General features: G+C 43.4%; 2 protein-coding genes across 2 annotated transcripts in view; one reads left to right on the top strand and one right to left on the bottom strand.

Moving 5' to 3' along the window:
• Positions 1-22,736, top strand: part of LOC125892360 (macrophage mannose receptor 1-like) — a 189,683-nt gene that overhangs the window by 79,269 nt on the left and 87,678 nt on the right. The window lies entirely within an intron of this gene.
• LOC125891220 (peptidase inhibitor 16-like) overlaps positions 17-22,736 on the bottom strand; it is a 30,184-nt gene continuing 7,464 nt past the window's right edge. Inside the window, exons 2-6 of the mRNA XM_049580286.1 lie at positions 6,911-7,061; positions 6,710-6,777; positions 6,502-6,611; positions 5,312-5,403; positions 17-3,982 (exon numbers count right to left, since the gene is read on the bottom strand). Of these exons, the coding sequence (XP_049436243.1) occupies positions 3,300-3,982; positions 5,312-5,403; positions 6,502-6,611; positions 6,710-6,777; positions 6,911-7,061 (1,104 nt within the window). The 3' untranslated portion in view covers positions 17-3,299. The remainder of the gene's footprint in view (positions 3,983-5,311; positions 5,404-6,501; positions 6,612-6,709; positions 6,778-6,910; positions 7,062-22,736) is intronic.

Raw genomic sequence — 22,736 nt, 5'->3', positions numbered from 1 at the left:
CTCACACACACTGATCTGTCAAAAAGAAGAAATAAGGTTTATTTCTTTATTAATCTTATATACAGACATTTACAGCAATCGTTGCTAAAGTTATTGACGGTGGTTATGGTAACTTCCTGTTGTCTACGACAGTGTAACAGAGATCAGGTCAGTTATTAGAGACTGTGTCCAGGTGTGGCTCCAGTCTGAGAGAGTAAATGATGTACAGTAGATATATATAGTGAAGAAGAAGCAGGGTCGTCAGTATGAAACACAGCAAACACAGTTCAGCAATAGTTTCTCCTGCATTCACTAAACACTAAACACACAATAAACTGTTGCTTTAACTAGATCTTTACAGAGGTCCTTCCACATGAGATGATACTGTAGGGTTAAGGAGACCGCCGTGGGTCACCCTGCAGACAGAAACACGAGGAGGCGGTCTGACATCATGTGAGTAACCTCTCTTTACAGCACTGCAACTGTTTTTGGTTTTCAGTACAAAAGCTATGTGTTTCTGAGATCACCCATAATTCAGTATGTTTACAGAGAAACAGCAAATTAAACGTTTTAATGTCACGAAGCAAACAGACGTTTGTTTTTTTAGTGTCCTGTGTCTGTAACTGAGCACATCTGTGCCGGTAAAGCTTCATGAGTTATCAGACTGCTTCAGTATTGTATTAGTCATTTTGTGATGGTGTCACAACAAAACAGCATCACTTCATGATAAACTTTAACCCCTTCAGGTAAAAGAGATGAACTGACTCTGAGCTTCAGGCCTGAAGATCTAAACATTGCTCTCACATTAAAGGAATACTTTAAGGTGTTTGGGGAAATTAACCTGTCTGAGGTTTCACAAAGAGTTGAAGCAGATGAGAGAATTTATACATGCTTACAGTTCAAGGTACGATGTGCATATCATTAGCCTAGCCTAGCACAAAGAGTGGAAACAAGGGGAAACAGTTAGCCTGGCTCCAGAGCTCTGAATCCAGTCGGATGTGGTTCCAACCTAACTGTCAGAAAAAGATGTTGGCATTGTAAGTTTGTGGAAACCATGGATATGTTATGTTATTATCATAGACTGTAAAAATAATGGACGTAGCTACTGTGACCAATTTGTTTACAGACTCATGTTCTGAAGCCTCAAATTCACCATTTCAGCCGTCGGCATCTTGAATTTTGGAGCCATGGACCATATTTAGGTGAAATTAGCCCTGAAATGAGCCTTTTTCGTGTTGGCTTCATTTTTCAGCCCTGGCGGCTGCTGCTTGGTTATTGTGTAGAAGAAATGTTGAAACTTTATGTTTCAGCAACACTGTGACACGTGGCCAGCGTTAGGCTGAAACCCCCACTTGGTTCAACATGTTCTCATCCCAACTTGTTGAATATCGCTGCTTTGTCAGTGCTGTTTACGTCTACATGTTATGCACTAGATTGCATTTGTTGTTGACGTTCAGGGACATTGTGTCAATTTACGCCTGTTCAGTGCATTGTGTCTTTTCTAAATACGTCTCCAAAACCACAGGAAATCTACAGTTTCTGTAGCCTGGAAATCCAGATTCAAATCTAGAAAGATTTTGAGTCTGGCCCTGACCAATGCATCCTTCCTTTCCAAGGGGTGGCACTAACTGAGGCATCTTAAATGCCACCGCACGCAATTGGATAGCACGATGGCCAATCAGAGCAAAAACAAGGTGACGTATTCATTGCACTAAGCCCCATTTGTTTGCTGACCAGTGGGGCTAACTGATATATTATGCTTTTGCTGTATCTCGTCGGCAAAACATTAAAAACGTCCTTCCTGGAAGCGAAGGCTTCTCGGGCAGTCTTCTGTTCCTCTCTCAAGGAAAAAGATAAGTGTAGTTGGCTCAGCGTTTCTTCCAAAGCTAAACTGAATGGACGCGGTCTTTCGGCAGCTGCCATCTTGGCTGTTTACTTTACGACTCCTGCGGTGCAGCGCTGTCTTCATCATGTTACGCCCGCACAGAGCCCGCCTCTGTGAGATAGACTGATATGATTGGTCCAATGGCGATTCAGCGGGCTCTGCTTGTCGGAGCCAGATCCCCGTGCAGTGCACATTTGAATTTGCTGTGGGAGGGGCATCTGGATTTCCAGGTTACAGTTTCTGCTCATTAGATGATGACCCTTTCAAAATAAACTTATGTTGGTATTTATTTCTTTGTGCAACAAACGCATGGGGTTCGGTTTGGAAAAACAAACTTCATGGTTTGGCTCAACAATCACATTGGTCACAAACATCGGCCTCCCGGGTGAAAGTCCAGGGTTTGTTGGACCCACCCCTCCTGCTGCCCGCCAGCTCCTTATATTACGTAGTTCCTGGCCGCATTTTAAACTGACGCCTCCTGTCTGCTCATCATACTGCTGTGACAGGTGCCGTCCGGCTGACCAGCGGCATATCATACCACCAAGAAAGGCTCTGTCAGGCCGTGTGACAAACTGATGCTGCCTCGCGGCATTTGAAGTTTGAAATGAAAATGAGCTGCTTGGTTATGGTTTGGGGAAAAAATGTTTTGGTTTAAAATATTCTTTTTGGGGGGCGGAGCCTCTGCTGGAAACACAAGAGTGATTCGAGAAACACAACCAGGCATCTCACCTGGGTGTCACGCCATTCCACCCCCCCCCCCACCCCCCCGATGACACAGTCAGCTCATATATTACGTCACATTAGAAACGTGTCATAGATGTGAAACCTGCAAATGTATTGTAGTTTATAGAAACGTACAATGCCAACATGTTCTTCTGGTGACTGGTGGTTGTTCTCTATGATCCAAGATGGTGCCTCGTTCATTCAACTCAAAGTTTCTCACTGGCTGATTGACCAAAATGGTTTCTCAGGTTTTCTCAGTCTTGTACATTTTTTGTCCCGCAGAGCGTTAAAGTCTTTCTCAGGCCAAACTAGGAGGTGAATAAGCAGTGATGATTTAAAGGCTGCTGTCTGTGATCGGTTCTGATGGAAAGGATCAAAATCACAGCTTCACCTCGTTAACCCTCATCTCTCCTCTCAGATCACCGTCAGAAGATCCTCCGAACTGAAGCTGTGAATGTTTCCTTTTCATGAACATGTATAGTTCACATCAGTGACTGGCAGTAATATTTTTGTATTCCATGCAGGTTACGCAGACGTTGTGTGACCCAGATATTGCCCCGGACTACGTGCAGATGTTGCAAACGTTGCAGCTGTTTTCTGATGAGTGTGAATTATTAATTGACCCATATTACTCTGCAGGGGTGGGGGTTACCACAGGGCGGGTTAACAAGGTCATGTGCAGTACTCCTCCTCCTCCTCCTCCTCCTCCTCCTCACAGCCTGAGAGTCAGGATGGCAGTCAGACAGGCCAGCAGGAGAGAAGAGGAGGATACTGAACCAGCATTGGTGGTAATAACATATGTCTTCACATGTATGTTGCGTGTTACGTCTCTCTCTCCCTTTTCCTCCGTCTTATCTGTACTTTCCTTTCTTTTCTCGTCCTCCTTCTTCTTGTCCTCCTTCGTCGCTTTCTCCTCCTTCGTCGCTTTCTCCTCCTTCGTCTCTTTCTCCTCCTTCGTCTCTTTCTCCTCTTTCATCTCTTTCTCCTCCTTCATCTCTTTTTCCTCCTTCATCTCTTTCTCCTCCTTCATCTCTTTCTCCTCCTTTATCTCTTTCTCCTCCTTCTTGTCCTCCTCCTCCATCTTTTCTTCAACCACATCCTCCTCACCCTGTGGTGTTGAGGGGACCTCTGCAGGGGCGAAGCTGTCTGGTAGCTGGGCCTCCTCAGAGTCCTGGGCGGAGGAGGGGGTGGTGGTGGTGATACTGGGAGCGGTGGTGGTTGTGGCCAGCTGGACATCAGAGTCAGTGGTTGCAGGAGGAGGAACGACAATCTCCTCCTCTTCCTCCTCTTCAGGCAGGAGGAGGAGGACTGTGGGGGGGATTGTTGGAAGAGTAAAACCTGCCTCCTCATTATCATCCTCCTCCTCCTCTGACGACACCTCTTCCTCCTCAGCAACTAGAAAACACAAGAAGAATATCACTTTTAAAAAACTCAGATTGTCTCATGAGGATTAACAGACTTCAACTCATAACATATCGCCGCTTTGTCTACACGTCAGGCGCTAGGTGTCCTTCTGCTGGAACCAATGTCGGGAGGTCAACATTAACACGTTAGGTTTAGAAAAAAACATCATGAACCATGGCCTCCTGGGTGAAAGTCCAGGTCATGTTGGATCCATCCCCCTCCCCTGCCACTGGACTCTCAAGCTTCTTATATTACATCGTTACCAGCAGCATTTCAAACTGATGCCGTCCTGTGGCGTGTCATACTGCTGCAACAGGTGCCGTCCAGATGATCAGCGCCTTGTCGTAACGTCACGACTGCTTCGGTTTGGCCAAGTTACAAACTGACGTCACCTGGTGGCATATCATACCACCACGAAAGGTGGCTTTTGGTGTTGGTGTCTGACGGCGAAATCAGTGACAAAGCTGTGATTTTTGACAATTTTGGAATGAAAACGGGATGAATATAAATATGAATTTCAACCAGATTATGTAAGCTACATATATTCTAATCACTTGGAGGAAAAAAAAACATGGCGTGTTGTGTCCTAATGATGCACTCTGGCAGCACTAAACCCCTGAGCTTGCCTGACAAGGACTAAATGCACACACACATTATCCTTAAATATCCCATGAAGAGAGACTGTCACTGCAGCCTGTTCTGAAAATGTCTGCGTGCCTCGTTCTGTGGACAATAAACGACTAGCAGATGTTCCTCTTAACAGATCTAGGTACAGGTTCAGTGTTTGGTGGGAACCCGGCTTACATATGTTCATTACTCAACGTAACATAAGAAACTTCAGTATGTCAGTTAAATAGATCAACACTAACGTTTGGTTTCTCACGGGACGTGGACTGCAGCCTCCTGGGTGAAAGTCCTTTGTTTGCTTGTCGCTCTTTAAACTATGTCACCTGACTTCCATCTTTGCTTCCATCGCTAAACCTACTAGTTCCACACGGTGATACAGTTTACAGGTGTAATTTGTGTAAGGACAATACAAGACAACAAGCTTTGTGGATTATATTGAGTAACCAGGTCAGGATCTGGGAAAGACAGTGACGTTGAGTTTTCCAAATATTGTTTTGGCACTTTGAGCACCACAAGTCGAGCCCCATCTACTTCCATTATATAAACGTCCCTTTAAAGTTTGATTTAAGCACCACAGTCTGGTGTAGAATTTATGGGTTTGTGCTGCTAAAATACCATTTCATGTGTAAATGAGAGAATTAAACCTGAGGTAGATGTGAGGAGAGAGGAAGAGACAGAGCAGGAAAGACGTACCACAGAGGTTGTTTTCACATTTCTGGAGGTTTTCAGGACATCTGGAGCACCAGTCACCTTCCTCAAATGGCCTCTCGTCTTCATAGTTGCCCCTGAGGACACAGAAGTTTAAACACACACACAGTGTTAGTTTATAATAATATAATGACTGTGAGGTCATGTCTAATTCATTTCTTTGTTATTATAATCAAATTTGATTTATCCAACATACAGTATCAAATAAAACGTGTCGTTCAACATACTGAAGATAACCCTATAAATGTACTGTCTACACACAAAGAGACTATGTGGAGAGAAATATTACTGTCCACAGGGGGGAGCTGTTGCTCCAGCAGTGCAGCAGCAACACTGGTACTATTACATAAAGCAATGGTGGCAGCAGTGTAGTATATTTAACAGTAGTACAAGCTGTAATACTAGCCATAGCTTTAATAGGTGTGGGAGCAAAAGCAGCACTACTTCAATTAGTAGCACAAGTAGTAGTTGAAGTAGTAACATCTGAAATAGAAACTACTACTAGTGGTGGTGATGGAAGTAATAGTAGTAGTAGTTAATAGTAGTAAGAGCACCAGTAAAAGCAAGAGCAATACTACATGTAATGCAAGCTGTAGTAGTAATAGTAGTAGTCCTATGGTGGTGTAGGGTATTAGAAATAATGGTGGTACTTTACTAGTGGTAGAAGTTGCAGTAGTAATAGCAGTAGAGGTAGTGGTGGTAGGGACAGTACAGTAGTAGTGCCAGTGGTGGTTGTAGTTTAGTGACACAGTAATGAAACAGTATATCCATTCGTAGTAGTTGCAGTAGTGGTATGTCAGTTAGTAAAATTAGTTTAAGGAGCGCCAATAATAGTAGCAGTTGTACTTTGTGGTAGCAGTGTTAGTTGCAGTAGCAGTAGTCGTGGTGGTACTGTGGTGGAGGAAGTAGTGGTTGTAGTAGTAACAGTTGAAATAGTGGTGGAGATAGAACTACTAGTGTACTGGTAGTGGTAATAGTGATAGTAGCAGTTTGATTAGTAGGGAAGGGAATTAGTAGTATGGTGGTAGTAGGAGAAGGAGAAGTCATGATAGTAGTAGAGGTTGTGGTAGAAGTAATAGTAGTAGTGGCAGTACTAGCATTATTTGTGGTACTACTGTAGTAGTAGAAGAAGAAGTCATGATAGTAGTGACAGCAGTAACAGTAATAGTACTAACGCTGGGAAGTAGTTGCAGACGAGGAAGGAGACTCTCTCCCACTCCAGACCCTCCATGCTGTTACAGAGATGGAAGGCACAGCCGACTCTGTGTGTATCTGCCCACACCATCTGCAACACACACACACACACACACACACACACACACAGTTCAGACCCAGTCCACAGATACTAATGTGTGTATAAGTATGTGTGTATTTGTATCCGACCTGTGTGTAGTGTCCACACATCTTGTCTTCTTCACAGCTGTTGTTCTGGTAATTATAGTCCAGACGTTCTACAGGAATCAATTACATTCATCAATACATTAAATAAAGATCAGTAGAAATGTGTGTCTGCTTTTCCACTGCTCTCGCTCTCAAAGATGGAGAAGCAGCTACTTTAGAATTTGGTTCTACAAACAGACTTACCCAGAAACCATTTCTCCAGAGCCACTGTGATGTTCAGAGGCCCGGTGCCGGCGAACAGATTCTCTCCAGTGTCCTCCAGTTCTGGGTTGTGGTTCCAGATGCATTTAGCAGCGTAACCCTCTGCGATCACTTTCAGGCTCGTGTCCCATTTCTGCAAAGAACCAGTGAAAGTTATGGAGAGCAGAATTTGATCGGAAAGACCTTAAAACTTAAGGGTTTCTTTACACCGGCCCTTTTTGATTCAGTTGAATCGAACTCAAGTTAATTTCATTTGGGCAGGTGTGAACACAGCAATCACACTCAGGTCCGCACCAAGTCCAAGTTACAGTCCTGGAGGATTATTAATGTGCACCTCCTCCTGTACTGCCTTAATATGCACATTCAGCACATCCAATGCATCAAAACATTGTTTTCTAGTTGGAGCCGCGTTTGCCTCGTTTTCAAACTGTATGCTTTGACTAAAATGAACAATGACAGCAATATAGTCCACGATGAGCAGCGCTAAAATCAACCTGCGTAGTTGTCCCTCCATTGTGACATTAGAAAGTGTCACATTTATCTTGCAAGTGTACTCTTCTTCAACGTTTGCTTTACTTCCTGGATTTTTCCCACATGGAAATTCTGACCAAGACGACTCTGGGGCTGACAGCAGCCTGAGACACCCCCTGCCCCACCCTTTGTGTTATCAGGCTTCTGCACCAGCGATAGCCGTGGCCGGAGGCATTATGTTTTTGGGTTGTTTGTCTCATTCTTGTGAATGTGATATCTCAAGATTGCCTTGAGGGAGTTTATTCAAATTTGGCACAAACGTCCACTTGGACTCAACAATGAACTGATTAGAATTCGGTGGTCAAAAGTCAAGGTCACTGTCATAAAACATTTTTGTTGGTCATAACTCAAGTTTCTTACACTAATTCTGACAAAATTTCACATAGATTTCTGACTGAATACAATTACTAAGTGATGACTTTTTATATCCAAAAGGTCAAAGGTCAGCTTGACTGTGACATCATCATGTTTTAACGTCATGTCTCAGGAACAGAAGGGGAGACATTTGGTCAGATACTGAATTGGTGACTCTAATCTTGAGCCTGTGCTGATTCTATAGATCTCCTGTGTGTGAAGCATCCATGTTTTAGAGTATTCAGCATCTTTGCAGCAGCATCCATATTTGAAGCATCGTCACAGCTCCACATGCGTCTGGACAGACATGGATGTAAACAGTAACTACAATTTTTTTTTTTTTTTAAGATATTTTTTGGGCCATTTTGCCTTCAGTGGACAGACAGGTAAGCGTGAAAGGGGGAGAGAGAGAAGGGGGATGACATGCAGCAAAGGGCCACAGGCTGGATTCGAACCCGGGCCACTGTGACAAGAGCCTTGTACATGGGGCGCCTGCTCTACCCACTAAGCCACCGACGCCCCAACTGTAACTACAATGTGACTGGTTTGTGGAGGCAACATCGTGGTGGTAATTCTAGTTTCTTAGAAGATCTGTGGTGCGGCTCATTTGTCAATGATCAATTTAAAATGTGGCCAACGCCAAAAACTCCAAACTACAAAGTTGATTTTCTCCGATTAGGGAGTATAAAACCCCACGTTCCAACTTATAATTGAATGCAGCATTTCCAGACCTCAGTTCTTCCTGTGAGTCCGGCTGATTAACAGGAATGAAGAACATAAATCTTTCATGGCCTGAGAGAAAGTTTTTCCATCATGTTCACTGTCTTGAGTCATTTTATGAAAACAAGAAACACAAACATGAACAGAGAGACAACACAGATCCTTTCATGTAAAATGTTCCAGCACACTTTACATGAACCACAGTGAAGTTTCAGGTGTTCATGTGTTCACACAGGAAGTCGGTAAACTCAAAAAAAGGTTTAAATAATTTTTCGTAAGTTGAACTGATTGTTTTGTGCCAGTTTATATCCCCTTTATTTCCTTTTTCTCTCTTAAACCTGCTTTAAATTAGCGTGATGATTTTATTGTGTAGCTGTTTTTGATTTATTACGTTTTAAGGCCTTTGAATGACTCAGCGTTTATCACAGCGAGCGTAGGGTGTTTTCTTATTATTATATAACAGGTTTTATGTCTCTATATTGTAAAATCAACCACAGATTTTTGGCGCTGTCTTCAGTTTTCAGCAAGTGAAGTTAATTTGACGGCCTCTCAGAAGAAAAACAGTGTTGAAAAATGATGTGACATTTAATATCATATCAAGGAAATGTGCAAAAGATACTCAGGAAAAAGGAAAGTAAAGAAACATTGAGACTGATAAACATCACATTGTGTTTGACCCTGACTCTGGCATCACCCAAAAGTCATGCTCACATGTCTGACTCAGGAAATCATCACTGTCATGACTTCATTCAGTCAGAGAGGCTTCATATGAAGACGTTTGTTGTTTCTGCCCTGTTTCCTTTACACACAGATAAAACCATGAGGTGTTATAGTGACGCAGTGTGCTCTGTGATGATTACTCATTCAATAGGAAGTCCTCATATCCCACTTATCTTCTCCATGACCTGGTCTCTGACCCTCACCCTGTCACCAGCCTGTCTGAGCTATGTATTTACTTCCTGTCATGCTGGATGGTTTAATTTCCTCTTTACAAACAGATGTGTTGAGAGGTAGACCGTGACTCAGCTGCACGGATCTTCAGATTAGTTTTTGGTGCTTTGTTGGATAGAGGCAGGAAAGACAGTGGAGGGGGAGGGAGTCACATGCAGCAAAGGGCCTCAGGCCAGACTCAAACCCGTGGCGCTACAGCTGCAGGACCTTTGATTTGAACTGTAACAGAAGGAGCCACCAAACATTTTCGTGTTTTAAGGAGGAAGAGTGTTGAAAGAAACACTGTTTGGACACCAGGGCTGTAATCACCTGTTTAACACTGGCAGACCATTTTCAACCTACAGCTTCTTGGACCTGACCTTCGATGGAGATTTGGTGTCGTGGTCCTACGTTTTGTTATAGTTTATTTCCTGCTTTATTCTGAAGATCTCCTCATGTGTCCTGTCTTGTGTTACTTCCTACATTTGTCTGTTTCCCACTTGTTTCCTGACACACCTGCCTCCCGTCAGTCTGGTTAGTCCCTCCCTGTTAACAGGGCTGCACTCAGTAACAAGTTACTTATTACACTATTTTTGCGTTACTTTCACCATAGTCTCTATATACAGACTGTACATTCAGTGAATGTAGAGTCTGTAGGCAAACCCCGGAGATCTTGCCTCCGGAAGAAGAGTGGAAGAGCCCTGGTTTCCGGTTGTAGGCTGTTTGTAGTTTCCGTGATATTGACCAATCATGTTTGAGCCGGCTGCAGTTGTTGCCAGGTTAAACGGTCTGTACGGTGAACTAACAAAGCGGAACATAATTGCCGTCACTGCAAACTCTGAATCCATCGCAACGGTTCAGCATATTTACTTATATATAAACGGAAGTCGGAAACGGAAATTCGCCTCCTCCGCCCAAATCAAACTGGAATGCCAAAAAATCGTGGGTCTGCCCCCGATGGGTTCCAAGAATGCTTTCTCCACAATGACCTCAGAAGAATTAATACTGATTTAAATTAATGAGGCTCATGTTGTTTCACAGCAGCTCCACTTTATTACAGTTCATTTCTAATCCAGTGCTGCAGGTCTGAGCCATTCATGTGTTCACACACAGTGGTTACCACTTTGTATTAAAATCCCCTGCTTATATTAATAATAACATGATGACAACAATTAAACAGCCCAGACCTTCTTAAAACATTGAATCTCCTTGGACACAGGGAGGGTCAGGCAGAGGATCAGCATCTGATCATTATGAGATATGGATAAATATTTGTGGGGCTATGATATGAAACACAACAAACTGAATGACGTGCGAGTCAGTCACTATGACGAGCGCAAATTAACACACCAGAGCTGAAAGACACACCTGCCAGTTCCTGGTGTGCCGGTCGGCTACAGCAGCACCACAGAGAGAGTTATGTAGAAGAACAGGAGTGTGTGTCGGTGTTGCTCTGCAGCTGTAGGAGATGTGAATGGAAACACATCCAACATATACTAACATCACCCAGATGTGCCGATCACCAGCATGAGAAGAAAACAAACTGGAGTCCAGCTCCTTATCTCCACTGCTTTCAGGCAGCCTTAGGACGCAGAAGAAGAACGAGATATGTTGAGGACATTATATTAATGGAAACACACTGAACCTGATCACACACAGTACAGTGTCACCCAGATGTGTTGACCACTGGCAGCCTTCTACAGTCTGTGGTGACATGACAACACAGAACAACCTTGGGGGGATGTTTTTCTGGTGACGCACTGGTGCAAGTGGAGCGATGTGGATCAGTGTGGGTGAATGAACAATGAAGTCAATAAACAGTTTATTTCAGATGGTAACGCATTATGTGACACTGTGAATGTGATAATATTACCCCACATACCCCCCCCAACACCAGTTGTTACCGGCTTCTTCTTCTCTTACACATTTAATGCTATTAAACTTCTGGGTCGGTCTGACACAATTAATGGATTTTCTCTGATGTCATATAAACGGACTGAGTGTCATGGCTCACTGGGACACCTGATGTTTCTGAGCCGTCGTTAACAAAATTGGTTTCACCTGCACTTCTCCTGCTACAAGTTCAAATGTCTGCTGAGCACAGGTCTTATACAAATACAGAGGACTGCATCAGACTGCAGGGTTCAACTGGAACTCTCCAAGCTGACCAGTTCCTCCTGAAAGAGTCTGAGAGGAGAGTCGAGCACAGTCAGGTGTGGATAAAGTGGCTGTGGAACATAATGTGTTCGTAATGTTTTTCTTGTTTGCTGATGTTTGTTTATGTCTGACAAGCTGCAGCAAACAGCCAGATCTGCGACCACAGGACCGCCCGCCGTCCACGCATCAATATCACGGTGAGTCATTCAATAACTTATTGATTTCTTTTTTTTAATAAAGCTTTTCTGCATCAGCAGGGCTCAGACAGTGGCTCCTGTCAGGGTATGAAATTAACAAAATATTTTGGGGGCAATTTGGCCACCCATGGTCTAAAAAATGGGGGCATTTTCAAAATGTTTGGGGGCCATCAAAAAATTGTAATTATGTTCTAACAATAAGCACATGAAAAGCAAAACCAGCTAAGATAGTGTCTTCACTCTTCAGTAGAAACCACTATAAATGAAATAAATAATGGGTTACATAAAGTTATGGTTGCAAAATATCACTCAGATTTCCTATAATTCAGCCAGTTTAAATGTGATGATTTAACCATTAATCTACTGATAGCAGGACTAATGTTTCACCACATTACAGTTACTTTTACTGTTTAAAAGGCCAAATTACTATAAATTCCTCAGATGCCATCCTGGAAGTAAGTTAATTTAAAATTTAGCATTCATTCTACCTTAATTTTTCATCAATTTGTCATTGTGTCGACACAGATCACCCAAGAAATGGTTAATTTATACTTATGGTACAGCAAAGCCCCCTCCCCTTCTCTGTCAGATTACTCTCACGTAATCAGTGCAATCTCGTTGATTATGTCTGGAAAATGAGTTGTAGACGAGTGATTTATTTAGATAGAAGTAATTTTCACACTGTCTCTGACGTGTTGCTTCGTTACCATGAACACACACACTGCAGTTTGTTTTGACTCAATCCCACACACACTGTCCTGCTGACACAAACGCTCAGTACAGCACCAGATGTGGATTAATCCACCGCTGAAAATAGTCCCCAACAAAGTCACTTTGTCCTCCTGTTTCTTTAATAAAAACTACAGCGATCAGCTGTTGGAGGAAAATACTGATCAGCCAATGAGCTCAGAGCTGAGAGACATGGACAGGAAGTCAGGCGGTGTTGAGAGATGGACAAATGTGTTTTGTTGACAATAACAAAATCATAAAATAACACCAGACTTTGCTTTATGAAGAGATTGACGTCTGTAACTCGGGCAGTTGTTTTCATCTTGTGGTTTGAGTCGCTGTTGCTAAGATACCAAAAGAATGAACAACAGGATCCTGACTGAGAGATCCGTGTGTGTGTGTGTGTGTGTGTGTGTGTGTTTATTTGTCCAGTGATGACACACAACACAAACAATAGTCAGGGGTCTCCTTCACATTCCTGTCTCTCTCCAGGCTCTCTCAACATCTGGTCTGTGTTAAGACTCTCAGGTCATGTACATAATCGTGCATTCACACAGGCGCGCGCGCGCGCACACACACACACACACACACACACACACACACACACAGTGCATCCGCTCTGTGAACAGCTGATTTTTGTTTCTTTGAACAGAAACTCACTGATGACAGTTTGATCATAGATGTACTTCCGTTCTGATTTGCAGCTTTTCAGACTTATTTTGTGGCTGAATATAATTTGTAGCTTCTTAAACTCTGAATGAGGATAGTGATAGTGAGATACTGGCTACAGTGATGAAACAAAACCAGCATCAGATGGACTGTATTCATGATCAATACGCCACAATAATATAAATAACCAGCGCCAATTCATCAGTCAGTGAGAATGTGTGTTTGTGGGCGGGGCATAAGCACATACAGCCAGCAGTAGCAGCGACCCACCGTCTGACACCGGCACACCGTGAGGACGGAAACAGAGGGCTCTGTGGGGACGGAGCACCTGCTGCAGCAAGCCAACACGCCGTCTGTGGTCATTTTGACCTGACCAGCAGACTTCACTACAAGCTGATTGGCTGTTGAAACAGGTGACGTGCTTTAAAACCAGCCGCCGGCCTTTTGACCAGCTGAGTATCAGGTGACACCATCAGTCAACTTGAGTCGAGTTCAGACCAGCCAGTTCACACTGCTGACACTTTTCTCTGCTACGTTGTAAAACAGTTTCATCTCATCATAAAAGTTTGGTCTGAGCTGGACTTATAGCCCGACGTTGTTGTGTTACATGTCACCATTGTCGCATTCCCTTTAATTCCACAATGTCAGCATGCTGCCTCAGGCCCCAGTCACAGAGAAAGCGTTTTGCAGGTTGCAAAACAATTTTTTTTTTTTACTGAATGCCGCTAGTAAAAAAAACTCTTGCTGCACCTTTTTATCGTTGCCAGGCAACCACCCATCACCTCCTCACCCCAACCTTCCTGTGTGATCAGTCTACAGTTTGTGTGTCCTGCAGTAATCAGTGTGTAGCTGCTGCCATGTTGAGGCAGAGGGTGCTGTCTGTAGCTCTGGTTGAGGGTGAGAGGCTGTCAGCAGATAAACAGAGATCTGTGTGGGTACATGAGACCCTAAAAAAGAGGCTGGATCATGGGGAGTACCACCAGTTGGTCCAGGAGCTTCTCCTCCATCATGGACGCTTACAGGCAGATTTTAGGATGACTCAGGGGCAGTTTGACAACCTGCTGTCTATCATCAGGCCGTATAGCTCTGGGTATCCAGCAACCATCACCACCAGTTTCTCCTCCATTGTTTACCAACTGTAAACTTGTTGTCGTGACCACCACAGAAGCCCCGCCTCTCACATCATCCCATTGGACAATGAGGAAAAAGATGACATGAAAAAATGCCGGGCGCCCAGAGTGCAGAAACAGTCAACAAAAAGCCTCCTGCTGCTAAAATGCTTTGTGTGTGATCAGGGCCTTAAATCACACACTGGAGCAACATGATGCCGCCATCATTTGGTTCTGTGTAAAAATACAAAGAAGGAATACAGACGGGACTCCATAGCAGCTCTGTACTGTAAGGTGTGCGTCGTTGCATTAAAAAAAAGTTGAACTTTTTTGATGTCAGGGTGAAATTCTTTTATCAGAAAGTCCTGCTTATTTATTAGTGACACTAATGTTTCAGTCAATACGTCATACACAACATAAGAGTATACAGTGTTGAACACTTTGAGTGATTTATAAAAGCTGTGAGGATGATGTGTTCATTCATGAGATCAACAGTTCTGTAAATAAATAATAAAGAAGTAAAGTAAATAGACTTTATGGTGTGAGGAGCCTGAGGTCAGGTTTTTCTGTCTTTCACAGGCTGTTGTTCACTTATTGAGAAACACACCTACAGCTGATTGATTCTATCACACCTGTGAAATGGACGGGGCAGTTTCTTTTTAAGCTCAGTGTTGGAAACAATGTACACTCTTGATGAAGGTCCAGGAAGATCGAAACGTTAGTGTTACTATGGCTGCTTTCACACCTGCTCTGTTTGGTTCAGTTCAATCAAACTCAGTGCGGTTTGTTTGTGCAGGTGTGAACACACCAAAGCAACCGGACCGAGACCTTCTTGAAGAGGTGGTCTCAGTCCGGTTCCAAAGGAACTCTGGTGCGGTTGGTTTGTGGTGAGAAGGTGTTGCGACCTGGATGTGAAGCGACTGCAGTCACATGACACATTGTTTGGGTTAAACATGAGCATGTTACAGTCCTGGAGGATTATTAATGTGCACCTCCTCCTGTACTGCCTTAATATGCACATTCAGCACATCCAATGCATCAAAACATTGTTTTCTAGTTGGAGCCGCGTTTGCCTCGTTTTCAAACTGTATGCTTTGACTAAAATGAACAATGACAGCAATATAGTCCACGATGAGCAGCGCTAAAATCAACCTGCGTAGTTGTCCCTCCATTGTGACATTAGAAAGTGTCACATTTATCTTGCAAGTGTACTCTTCTTCAACGTTTGCTTTACTTCCTGGATTTTTCCCACATGGAAATTCTGACCAATCAAGAGCAGCTTTCTCACACAAGGCATTTGATCTGGTCCTCTTGTAAATGCTGCCGTGAGAACACCAACCAACTCTAGGCAATTATACAACTTTGGAACAACATGAGTCCCTGATTCAGACCAGAGGAGACCACTCTTGTGAAGCAGGATTTCCTGTTCAAAGACTCGAGTGGTACTTTCCAACGCACCTCCATCTGAGACAGCCGGATGTGTGAATATCTTTCTTCAAAGTCTTCACTGACAGTAGCTGAAAGCTGCGTCTGATGTCCTTCCATGTTGTTGCGGCGGCACCATCATTGCTTTTAAGCACGCCTTCCGTGTGTGTATATTGACAGCAATGGATTTGAGCGCACAAAAAAGCGCATCATGTGAACAGCTCCTTATTCACTAACTCCTCCACACTGGACCTTCAACATCTCTGCTGCAGCTCTCAGTGATTCTGAATCCTGGACTCTTTGAATAATCAACATGCACCATGAATATAACGATGCGTTCAGGGGTTATCAGTCACGTTTGTGTTTTATCTGAACAAAATGTTGTTTCACTCACAGATGGTTCCTAAAATAATTTCTACCCTCCCTGATTACAGCCTGCTGTTGTTTACCTCTGTAAACAATGGGAGCTCTTGTTTTGCCAGCTGTTTACTTTATTATCATTTCATATAATGATGATAATTGTGATTTGTTTATTTCCATGAGTTCAGATTGATTTCACTTCTCCTCCTCGGGCACACGCTCAGTTTCAGTTCACTACGTTTTTCTCCTTGTCAGTAACTTTCTCTGCGGCTGCTGAGGAAAACCTGCCCTCTGGGTTTACTGGTTTCCAGTAATCAGCAGCCAAGTCCAGTACAGACTGGGAAACATAAGTATTACAGTGTCTCCTGCTGAGTGTGGGGTTACACTCTGTCTCTGTACTATCAGTTTTGTGTGAACTGGTCAGACTGGTTTCTCATGTATTATCAGTTTTGTGTGAACTGGTCAGACTGGTTTCTCATGTATTATCAGTTTTGTGTGAACTGGTCAGACTGGTTTCTTATCAGTTTTGTGTGAACTGGTCAGACTGGTTTTTCTGCCGTTCTATCAGTTGTCTTTCTGTTTCCTCTGAGCCAGTCGGTGTGGTTTGTCCGCTGGTCTCAGGCCAGTCTTCAGACTTTTTTCGCCAACAAAAACAGAAATCTTTTCTCTGTAGTTTCAACACACTGACCTCCCTCCTCTTCCAGCTCTGTCCACCTCATCTCACTCGTCTTCTTTTGACTTTTCAACTCCTCCCTTTCTCATCTTGTCCTTTTCTTTTGGCTCCCCTTCTCTCCATGTCTTCTTATCTCCCTTCTGTCTTTTTTCAGTCCTTGTCTCATTACGTACTTCTGATATTCTCTCTCATCCATCTCTCCTCTTTCCCTCCTTCATCACTCCTCGTCTTCCTTCCTCCCTTTTCCCTTTTTGCTTCTCACTCTCAGTTTTCATCACTCCTTCCTTTCCTCCCTTCTCTTGTTCTATCCCTGTTTTTCTCCAGTCCAGCTGAAAAGCAGAAAGAAAAACAAGAGTATGGAAATGTCCCAGTGGGGCTCCCATACCGGCGGAGACAGGCTGAGACCTCTCTTGGTTCACACACACACACACACACATATTCGTGAACACAAACATAAACACACACACACATTCCTCTGGGTGCTCATTCATTCACTACCTAATTTTCATTTTACTTTCTATCTAAACATAGTGTTCGCCCCTTCGTCTCTTTCCCAACAGTCTTCCTCCTTCGTTGCTCAACCCTGAACGTTGACTCCCTCCCTGTCTGTCGTCCAGGATGATTTCCCCGCTGCATTCCTCCTCTGACACTCATGTTAATAACAGGAGGGAGTCTGCAGCGGGAAACACCCGTCTGTTCCTGGAACCCAGGCTGCATGTTACTCAGCATTTCTGCTGCCCTCGGTCGTGATCGTCCCGTAAAAAGTGACTCTCCTGATCTGATAACCTGGACGAAGAAGCGCTTCTTGTTTGGAGACTGTCACAGCTCTGTGAGAGTTAATAAAGGTTTTGAGTCGAGGCACCAAAACCGGAAATGGATCTGTGCCGTCAGTTGTATCCAATTATATTCATCAGCCGGAGGAAGTTCATTTTTCACTCTGAGAAGCTGCTAAGAGGAAGAATAATACGAAATAAACACGACTGCAAATAAACTTTGATTCAACCAGTTACAAAGACAAAGACTTAAGAGTCTGCAATCAGCAGCTCTGTGAGGCTGTACTGAGGCAGAGCAGAGCTTTAGTTAAAGTCACTGTCGTTGGACAGTCGGCTGTGGAGGTAGAGCAGGTCGTCCGCTATTCCTAAGACTGTCGTTTCATGGTGGCGCTAGAGGAAAAGTTAAAGGGGTCCCCAAAGTTATCAGGCTACATGTCCACTTGAGGCTGGCTCCAAGAGCAAGTCAGTCCCCACAGACTCCATGTTAAAAGTTAACAGCAGAAATAAACATGTTTGGTACAAAAAACAATTTTGGTCTCTATAACTGAGAACTGTGCGGGGACTGAATATTTATATAACTCACCTGTTTACATTTCATTAAGGATTGAAGTTACACATTTTTAAGGGTGTGGCCTTTTGAAGTGACAGGCTACTTGCGAGGCATCACTACAGATTGAATCAGATCCTCCACTCACTCCTCCACAGCTCCACCCTCTCACCCAAATATTCTGGCTCCAAAAACTAAGAGTGTGTCTCAGATCACGTGATTCAGTTCCAAACACTTAATATTTTGAGTTTGTTAAGTGCGTTCACACCTCATTGTACAGAAAATCGCAGTGTACTACTGGTGCACTCAAAACGGTCCAAAGGGTGAGTGTGAAATGATGGACACTACTCACCCTCAAAGGTCGGCGTCTTTGTGACGCAGCAGAAGCTGCATCACAAACTTCTGGACTTTTGACACGGTGGCTGGAGACAACACGGAGCCTGTTACTTAGACATGTTTTTTGCACTAAGTACCAAAACTCAAAAAAAAAAAAGAAGCCATCAGAGATGTTTGTTGGATGATGTTGATTTGGTACTATCAAAAATACTGCGAGTGCTAACGTTAGCTTGCTAGCTAGCTAACATCAAAGATATTGGTCAAATGTTGGTGATAATGCTCCACTGTCTGTTTGCAATTTACTTTTTAAGAAGAAGAGGCGTTGTCACTTCGGGTCGGTGCAAAATGGTAATGCGCAATTTCAGACAACACTGCTCTGTTGAAATTAGTGCACCATGCAAGAAGTACGGAGTGTGCATAGTGTACTAGACTGAAGTGTTCTAACAGCAGTATGCGATTTGAGACGCACTCTAAGATGATGACATGGTGACGGCCAAAATGGTGAACATGTTCCTCCAAATGTCCGACTTGCTTTTATTTTCTTTTGTTTTACAATGTGCAGCTTTTATCTTCTTTTCCACTTCATTTGTTGGCGTCTCCATCCTTCATGTTAATTCACATGCACATTTTCTTTTTACTGCCTGCTCCCACCCCAGCAGAGATAAAACTGACCTTTCCGGCAAGATTTGATTTGGGTCCCGCAGGATCCCGATCCCAGTGCAGTCCTCTGATGCAGAGCATTAATACAGCAGCACACCTCTGTTTGCTATGTAAAGATATAGTAAAGTATAACAGTGCCCTGAGCAGAGAATGAAGTCACGCCCGCTCTGTTGCTGTTGTTAGCACTGTTCACGCTGTTAGCACTGTTAGCTGCCAGCTGGCTCAGTCACCTCCATGTTGAGAGCCATTTGGAGGCAATCCAAGCTCAGACTCTGAATCATAGATAAGAGCTGAATGTCATATACAGCTCGTTTAAATTCATCCTGCAGTCACATATTCTCTGAGGACGTACACAGGCAAAGCTCCACAGGATTACTGGACACTTCTGCCTTCATGCTCACATGAATGTGTCGTGAAGAGAAAGTCCGTCTGTGCTCTCAGGCCATGCAAACGTACACCAAGTAATGATGGGTATTTGTTCTTTTAAATGTATGTACAGTTTGCAGAGTTGGTGGGAAACAGTAACAGAGGCTGTTCTCTTTAGATGCTGGAATACTTTGCTCTGCTTCATGAAATATGAAAAATAAACAGGATCCTCAGATTAAAAGGAATTCTGTTTTATCATCCTCTGCTGGCTCACTCATCTCCTCAGTATGAAAAACTACTTGCTGGACATGTTTCACCTGGTGCAGCTGTCCAATCAGGGCCACAGATATTCTACACAGGCTTTTTGTTCTAGCTAAGACGTTTAGGTCCAAACTTAATGTGGTGTGGCTGCTACACCTGCATAAAATCATGCAGGTGTAGCAGCCACACCGAGACACCACGTTAATAAAAAATCTTGAACTGAGATCCACATCTATAAAAGCACATCAGTCATCATCACATGTCCATAAAGAGTTAAACCAGCAGCAGCAGCAGCAGCTTCTCTCTGCTCCACCGACCAAACCAAAACAACCTGCCGGCTCAAACCTGCCCGATTTAATCTGACCCTCAGTTCAGCTGAGAGTCACAAACTGTTCAAGTCAGAGGCAGCGTCGTGACGAATGGAAAACTTTAAATTAGCCTTTATTATCCCTGAAATACAGAGCGCCAATAAGTGACAGCAGCAGCTAGGGGACGTCAGCCTGCTGGCCCCCGTTGGCCCCCGTTGGCCCTCATTGGCCCAGAGTGAAACACAGTACCTTCACATCTATTTAATGAATCAATGAATAATTTTATCCAGACATTCATGCTCCACTGACGATGGACACTAATGACTCTGGTGATTCTCTGACTTTTTGTCCGGCGCCACTAACAGGTCAAATTTCCAGCTCATGACAGGATACCTCCAAAACAAATGTCAACCTCAGCTACTTTCAGAGTAGGCGTCACTGTAGCTCACATGGTGTCCTTACCATGCTGAAAGTTACACAATGCTACCGGGCAACAATGCTAAATGTTACACACTGACAGACTAATATTATAATGAACATAAGTAAACACTGTTAGCATCAGTCATGTTTTCTACTAAACATTAAAATCCGATCATGCAAACATGCTTAATGTTAATTTATAATGAGGCTAAAATCCTAAATGAGGTGATGAGAGATGTTTAGCTATCAAACTCGTTAGCATGTTAGCATACAGTTTTACAGCTGAGCCTGACAAAGTCCAACTTTAAATGATTTAAAGTCGAGTCAGACAGTGAAGTGCTGACAGCCTGAGATGTCCTAAAATGGCCCCCGTTAGGTAACAGCATGATCAGTCCACAGTCTCTGTTCTGTTTCTCCATTTCTCTTAAAGTCAGATTTGTTTTTTGTTTCTTGTGGTTTGTAATGGGCATTCAAGCCTCACAGGGCCAACAGAGTGTCCACAGACTGAGCTACAGCCTTATTTCATTTTAACTGGAGGATTAAACAACAACAACAACCAGAAGTTTCCCTGCCAGCAGTATGTACTGTAAATTCAGGACTCATGAGTCCACAAAGGGCGACTGACTGGTGCAGAGAAATGGAAACTCAGTGGTTTCATCAGCAAAGAGACACAAAAACATGAATACAAACAAAGATAATTAGAACAAGACAGAGCAAGTTCAAGACAAACGCCAGCGAACTGCTGCAGAGATTACATGTCTTTGTGTTCTGGAAACATTCGGAAAACAGACACAGAAAAATCAGTGAGAGGACGATGAACATGCAGTGACAGTGCTTCAGTAAATTAGTCAGTTTTATTTCTTAGTGCTTCCTCTTTCCTTGTCTCCTTCCCTCTTCCCCTTTCCTTTTTTATCTATTTCCTCCTTCCTCTTTTTTTTCACTGCAACATTTGATCTGAGCAGTTTGATCCATGCTGCCATCTCTGCTTCATGCACACTCAGGATCGTTTACACAAAGTGAAGTGAACTCAAAAACTAAACTCTTCACTTCAGAGTGCACTCTCCATGGACGCTGTTGTCCCACAATACAATACACAACAGGAATGGAGGAGCAGCTTGCAGCTGGAGACAATTAGAATAAATTGTGGACAGTGTAGAGACGTCTCCAAGAACATCTCAGAAAAAAGTATATTACGTATTTATCACATCTTTGTCAAAACATCTCCGTTTGTCTTTGTTGAGTTTTCATATTCAGGATCTGCAGCGGTCCAGAACTGTAGTTTGATTAAAGAGTCACCTGGTTTCAAATCTTTATTTCTTGTTCATTAACCTCAAAACATTAAAAATAGATGTTGGCACTGTGTCTCTGCAAACCACAGACTTGTTACATTTTGTGTATCATATCTACATTTCCAAAGTCATGTAGCTCTGATTACATGTATACGAGCTGAGCTTGTCATCGGGAGGTGGAGGTGATGGTGATGGTGCATGGCATTACACCCAGATCAGATGGCTGCCAAGCTGCAGACCAACAAACAACAAAAGTGGTTGTTTGAGTCATTGAAGGCATTTTAAGCCATGATTGTGCCCCCAGACTGGCTATTTGAAATCAGAACATGGTCTTTTGCTCACCGTAACCAAGTGGTTTTGTGCCAACATGTTCCACATGTTAACACAGCGTTGTTGAACCTTTCTGTGTATCTGCTGCATCAGTAATGTAAAATATTCGTGGTGTGTGAAATGTGTAATGCCGAATTTCATTCTGAAGATTGGGTCGTTATATCATGCATATTTCCATATAATATATTCTGTTTATTATTGAACTGACTGGAGGGTTGGGCTTCATAAGAATACGTCTCTGTTAACGCCAATTATACCACAGTCTGGGTGAATTCTGATTGGCTGCAGGGTGTCTGTTAATAACTGATAATAGACACCTACGAGTAGTTATAGTAATACTGTCTGTTCACAGTTCTAAATTAATGCACCGGCTACATAACAGTATCAGTATCTGTAATCTGTTCACCCTGGACAGGTCGCCAGACTATCACAGGACTGACACATAGAGACAGACAACCATTCACACTCACATTCACACCTACGGACAATTTAGAGTTACCAATTAACCTGCATGTCTTTGGACTGTGGGAGGAAGCTGGAGCACCTGGAGGAAACCCACGCTGGGTTCATACCAGGAATCAGCTTGCTGTGAGGCGACAATGCTAACCCACTGCAACATCGCCGCCTCTGTGATCTGTTCACAATTAATTTACAACACTGAGAG

Source organism: Epinephelus fuscoguttatus, linkage group LG7 (genome assembly GCF_011397635.1).
Source record: "Epinephelus fuscoguttatus linkage group LG7, E.fuscoguttatus.final_Chr_v1".
In the NCBI taxonomy this organism is placed as follows: Eukaryota; Metazoa; Chordata; class Actinopteri; order Perciformes; family Serranidae; genus Epinephelus; species Epinephelus fuscoguttatus.
This window is presented reverse-complemented; position numbering and strand designations above follow the sequence as displayed.